The 6,174-nt window shown below is 36.3% G+C and overlaps 1 protein-coding gene across 4 annotated transcripts in view; it reads right to left on the bottom strand.

Moving 5' to 3' along the window:
- Positions 1-928: 928 nt before the first annotated feature.
- Positions 929-6,174, bottom strand: part of PTPN12 (protein tyrosine phosphatase non-receptor type 12) — a 70,814-nt gene continuing 65,568 nt past the window's right edge. For 3 of the 4 annotated variants that reach the window (XM_062491647.1, XM_062491650.1, XM_062491648.1), the window contains 4 exons: positions 4,993-5,081; positions 4,007-4,037; positions 3,398-3,514; positions 929-2,797 (listed from right to left, as the gene is read on the bottom strand). In XM_062491647.1, coding sequence (XP_062347631.1) covers positions 2,736-2,797; positions 3,398-3,514; positions 4,007-4,037; positions 4,993-5,081 — 299 coding nt within the window. In that variant the 3' untranslated portion in view covers positions 929-2,735. The remainder of the gene's footprint in view (positions 2,798-3,397; positions 3,515-4,006; positions 4,038-4,992; positions 5,082-6,174) is intronic. The other variant, XM_062491649.1, reaches the window with a different exon arrangement.

Here is a 6,174-nt window from a genome sequence, read left to right as displayed (position 1 = left end):
TCAGAGATGAAAGCTGAAGACTGCTTTCGGAAAAAATAACACAAAAGACTGGAACTAAACAGGATTGATTTCAGTATATGTACAAAATGGCTTCAGTGATAATTTGCAAGCCAGGGCAATACTCTAAACCATTTTAGATTCAATTTCAAATAAACCACTAGGAAAAGTCTTGGGGTTTTTTTATGAAGCTGTTAAGATAATAATATTTCAAAGTTCTGATGTGAAACTCCCCAGTGTAAGACATCCAGACCTGCAGTTATCTCTGTACCACCCACAAGAGCAGATACAGAAAGTAATGACATTGGGCAGGTTTCACCTTGCTCAGTTTATCTGAAATAGAATAGGTGAAAATATAAAACCCAAAGCTGGGAACAGTGAGGTGTAAATCACAAAGGAAACAGGAATCCATACTGGGCAATTGCAGTTCTTTATCGCCAAAGAAAAGAAAGGCTGCAACATTTCTTGGAGTTTTTCCTGTGACAACCTCAGCCTGGAATATGATCCAAATCTGTGCAGAACAAAGGGGAAAAAGAAATTAACCTGGATGTACTTTAATTAAGCATAACCAGATGGCATGTATGTAGTGCACAGGTTTGGGTTAGCCTTTGCTGTTAAGTAAAATTCCAGTTGTGAAATACAGAAAATCTCCTGCCTGCACAGATCTGTGTTTTACTGGTGGACAAAAATGGAAGGGATCTTGAAAAGTACATCCAAAACATACTTGGAAATTTTCTTATTTAACTTTTTTTTTCCCAAAGTTTTTTCCAATGATTTGGACTGCCCAATCATTTGGACTGCCTGCTGACAGCTCAACTTGCCTTATAAATCCACAGGAGCTCTGTAAGAGTGAAAGTCTGAGCTAATCATCTGCAACACAAGGGAAGGAAGACAAAGTTCAGGCCAGCCTTATTCTGCCAACTGCAGAACATTCCAGATGTCTGAATTGTTTACAAATCAGGATTATAGTTGATATAGGTTATCCCAGATGGCATATATCATTGAATTATTTATTTTTAAATGAATAACTACAAAACTATATCCATGGGAAGTATTTATAGTGCACACAGTTCTTTGAAAGAGCTCCCCAGCTTAGCAGTCTGTCACATGTATGAAGCACATGGTGATTAAATTCTAAGTCAGAGACAGTAATTGCAAGTTATGTCCCTTCAGGAAGTTGCAACAGAGCTGCTATGAGGGCATTAGCTCTCTTTTAGCAGAGACACTAAAGGTACAAGTAGTAGATTTCCAGCTAAAGTTCAGGTTAATGCTGTTTCACTACCTAAAATGAACATTTTTTTCTAAACATTCTTCTTTGTTTCTCTTGCATTATTGCTAGCCAGAACTTTTAAAGTAGTTACTAAAAATAAGGTTCGGAGCGTCAGTGTTCTGTTCAAGTACGAGATCTGTAAGCTAAGCCAGACTGCCATCCTTCACTCTGTTACACTTTGCTTTTGAACACAGTTTTCCTTCCTAAGAGTAAAAACACCCAGAGTGAGATTTTTACTTTCTTTAATTTAAAGACTGTATTACAGAAAAGTTTAAGTAAGGAATCCTTATAAGGATTAACTCTTGACATAATATATTGCCAAGATACAGTGTGGCTGCAAGGGCTCCAGGTGAACCTTCATATAAGTTGCTTTCTTACATACACAGTCGTTGAACAACATAAATTGTATTCCCCATCTGTAAGAGAAGACAGTGGTATTGAAACAGTCCTTTTATCAGTGTGTTCTGGTTTTCCAAAATCAGAAACATGCCATATTATAACTGTAAAATTCTACTATACAAAAAGGTGATAGAGATGAACTTTCTAAAGATTGTAACTGATGAAACATTAAAATGAAAACTAAGGAGTGTTGATTATGTAAAATGGTTTCTCTTTTACTGGCAGGTCAAATATACTAAGAAACATACAAATATTTTTTGATAATCTAATTCCAGATGAACTCAAAACACTGAAATAACATACACAGGCTAAGAGAATTCAATACTGTTCCAAGGCACTTACTGAATCTCCATGACTAGATGAAAACCAGAACAAATCAGGTCTGACAATTAAACAGTATATAATATAAAAATAACCTTTTGCTTACAATTTACAAAATGCATTACAATCTTTATCTCTGCTAACCTGCAATTCTGGCTGTGTGTGTCCAGCAATTTTTGTAAAAAACCCCAGAAACTATTTTCTAAAACTTCAGGGCAAATAACTTACAAATAAGGTACACAAAAATTTAGATCATGCAGAGATTTCTTACATCTTCTGTTAATATTTTATGATTGCAACTTTATCAAATTATATACTTACTTGCCCTGTACATATACAAAATAATGCATACATGGTAATCAAATGTTAGCAAAAAGTAGTCCATAAACACAATCTGTCAAAAGTATTACTATATTAACATATGTCTACAAGCAGCGTGTAACAGGGTTAAAAGACATTAAGGCAATAATACTTGAAGTTACAAAATAAATCATATGTAATACTTTCTCCTAAGTGTAGTAAGGCAGGTAGATGGCCCCAGCAAAAGGTTGTAATACTGGAATCCACTGTTGTGAACCTGTGTCAGGTTTTGCATGGGATGCACTGCAAGAATGTACCATTGATAATTAGATCTACACTGCTCTGTGTTAGTTGCCCCCCAGGATAGTGGAACGCTATTTCTCTAGTTCTCAGTGGCACTTGAGTTTTCCAGTATAATTTATCAATAGAATGTCCATTGGTTCTTGGATCATGTCCATTCTGAGGGTGGCTCTCTTGGTCCTCTGGGTTTTGCACAGCGGTTACCAAAACCTAAGGAAAGAAATGTATTTAACAGTTCTGTCTGCTGGGACAACACAGGCTCACAAAGGCTGGCAGCAGTCAGGTGATCACTAAGACATGGCTACAAGCTCCTACAGGACAGATTTACTCTCAGGGCTGGAAAACTTTGTAATACAAGGAATTCTGAAGGCACTCTGGCCTGTAGTAAATACAAATATCAAGAATTTGTATACCATTAAAGTTCAGTACTTAAACCTCACGGGGAAGTACTTTTCAATAAATACAGTATTACAGCCTTTGTTATCTTTTTTTCCCCTTCTCTGCATACCTAAGCAGTTATTGGGTATTATTTCTGGAAGTTTTCAGTGCTTGACAAAAATTACAACCCATTTGACAAATTCTATATTTTATACACTTCAGGTTTTTTTTCAAAGTCAAGAATTATTTAATAATTTATTCTGGGGAAAACTCCTTCAGCACTGCTGGAAAGACTAGGCAGGCTTATTTGTCTGGGTCCTACATCTCAGTGAGTTGGAAGAAGGCAGTAGTAGCAGCTAGCCAAACCAGTACTTATAGTGAATCCCCTGTTCAAGTTAACTAGTGATTGTATTTTGAAAGAATTGTAATTACCAATATCTGTTACTTCTGCAGGAAATTCTGAAATTTGACTTCTTGTATCAGTGGAAGCAGAAAAAGAAATCTGAGGTAAAACGTCAGTTGGTGTTTTGTTGCTTCGTTCTGGACGATCTGGAAAACACAGAACCCTCACTGTAACTTTCACTTTGTCACCACTGTGGCAATGCCACTTGTCATTACAGTCCAGAAAACAACTGGCAGCAAATACTATTTACAAAAATAAAGCCAATTTCTCACTTGCTAAAAGCAAAACTTGAAAATTGTTTATGAAGTACATGTTCAGTGACAGCAACATATTCCTGCTTTCCAAATCTCAATTATTATTTTGTATTAGTTCCTAGAATAGCTGAAATCCCACATAGAATCTATTTATAGCAAAAGCTCACAGTGCCATTAAATACATCAACATAAAGGCATCGGTTCCTGTTTCTTTCTAAGCTAAAGGTGCTTAGACATCATAGATAACAATATATTTAGTATAAAATATTTGACAATATACTTAGATACCGTATCTTCAGAGCAAACGCCAAGTTCAGGCAAATTTTTGTTCAGTAGGAAAAATGTATTTTGAAAAAAAAATAGAAAAGCTTTTCCACCACTTACCAGGTAGTATAGGTGAAGTTGTTTTCAAACCCTGTTAATGAGAGATACACAAAATAATTACACAAACCACTTCCAAAAATCTAGAAGAAAGTCAGAAATTTAAGATTATGAAAACATCACCAAAACCACATAACATTCATGGAAATACTTACTTGCCTCTATGTTTTTGAATTAACTCAACATTGACCAAAAAAATGCTAGTTAATATGAGAATTTACTATTTGAACCTTAGCATTTAATAAAAATTTGAAAACATGACATTGGAACTTATTTGAAAATTTAGATTTAGGTTAGTTCTCACACTACATTTAGAGTCCCTGAAAATTCACATCTATCTTTTTTCATATTTTTAAGTGAGATATTGGGGGCACATAAAAAAAAGTGATCAATGTAAAAGGGACTTACATGCTTTTAAAGTTCTGCCAACTGTTCATGCAGGATGACTGTGAGATGGGTGAGTGAAAAGTGAAATCTGATCGGCAAAAATGGTTTGTTTAAAATAAATATGGACATAAGGGAAAACCATTTTCAGGCAGTGAAACTGCTTGCCCACAGATGATAAGAAGTGGGCATCTCCAGTGGTTTTTTAAGAGCCATCTGGAAGAAGCTCTGGTTAGCCTGGGCTGAGGCCCTGCAGAAGTTTAGATGACAGACTGCTGTTCTCGTCCAGTTTGAATTGGCCCAAGATGCCTTAAGGGCACAAAGCAAGCTCCCTTAAAGTAGCATATTTACACTCTTAAGGCCATAGTCGAACATATATTTAAGATTACTCCTTTTAAAAGTACTGCTGACCTTAGAAAAACATAATTTTCTTGGTAAGAAAACATGCTCTTCACATAAATTCAGCAGCTCAGGTAGAGGAAAAACTGGCCAGTTGTAGATGACCAACAGCTGCAACTTCTCACAAGTATGCATTTTACTTTTTGTTGTGGCTCCTAACCAAACCAGGAATGACTGAGTAGTAGAGACTTGTCTGCTGCACTTACTGTGGAGGCTGTTTGCTCAGGCAGGTGCTGATCACGCAACACGCTCCACTCCGACTGTGCAATCAGAACTGGCTTCAGCAAGGGTGTGCCTAGGAAGAATTAAATCAACTCAACATACTTCAGTTCTCTTCATGATGAGGCATTAGTACACATTAGAAATGCGCTCTAAATGCTTTTTTTTTGTTTTTTAGATGAAATGCCTGTAAAAATACAAAAATCTCTCTACATGAAAAGTGCTCCAGAAAAGGCAAAATGCCACAATATAACTCAAAGCACAAGACTAGAGTGTTTGCATTGAGGTTTTGTTCCTTTGCAGGTTCCTAATCGACAGGGGAATTGGCTTCCTTTTCAAGGACAATTTAGAACTTCTGCTCTATCAGCCGGACAGTTATAGTGTGTGTTTTTCAGATCTCCTAAGTAAACAAACAAGTCAGGTTAGCCACACCTGTCCTTCACTGACATCATGCAAAAAGACAAATAAAATGGAAATGGTTTCAGTGATTTCAGTCCTGGAGAGATTTTTTTTTTATGTTTTATTTTTAAAAGAAGACAGCTTTGTTCCTTGTGCAGTTACAGAAAAGCAACAGGTCCATAACACTCAAAGAAAGGATCACTTTGACTCTGAACTGCCTATGCTTATGATGCTCAAAGAACACGTTTATGAAACTTCAGCATTTTCACGCCAAAAATATCTAGGTTACGGGCCATTTTTTTTTTATTTTTTTTTAAGTTTCAAAATGACACTAAACAAAAGTCAGTAAATAACTACATCATTTTAGGCTTTCAGGAAGATACCAAGCATCAACCTAATTGATCAATTCATCTGTTTTGTATTCTGCTATTACTAGCTTGATGAATGTACTATGACAATAGGAACACGACATCTGTGCCAGCTTTCTCTTGCAGTTACCCTTTTGACACAAAGGGTGAACTACATTAAACTTGACTAACTGGGCTTGTTCACTACATGCAGTGCAGAATGAAGTGTCATCATCTTTCCTTTGCCCAAGAAAGGGGAATCAGATAAACACTGTTCATGTGCACACCCATTCCCTACCTGGGAGCAGTAGGAAATTAAAAGAGCTGGGAAATTCCCTAACTGTACTGCATCTCCCCACTGTATCATCTCATTTCCTTACCCTTCAGATTGAAAACCAGCTCTACTAATATTGAAGTCTCCAA

This window comes from Cinclus cinclus, chromosome 4 (assembly GCF_963662255.1).
Source record: "Cinclus cinclus chromosome 4, bCinCin1.1, whole genome shotgun sequence".
NCBI lineage: Eukaryota > Metazoa > Chordata > Aves > Passeriformes > Cinclidae > Cinclus > Cinclus cinclus.
Note: the sequence above shows the minus strand (reverse complement) of the source record. Positions and strands in the feature narration are given on the sequence as shown.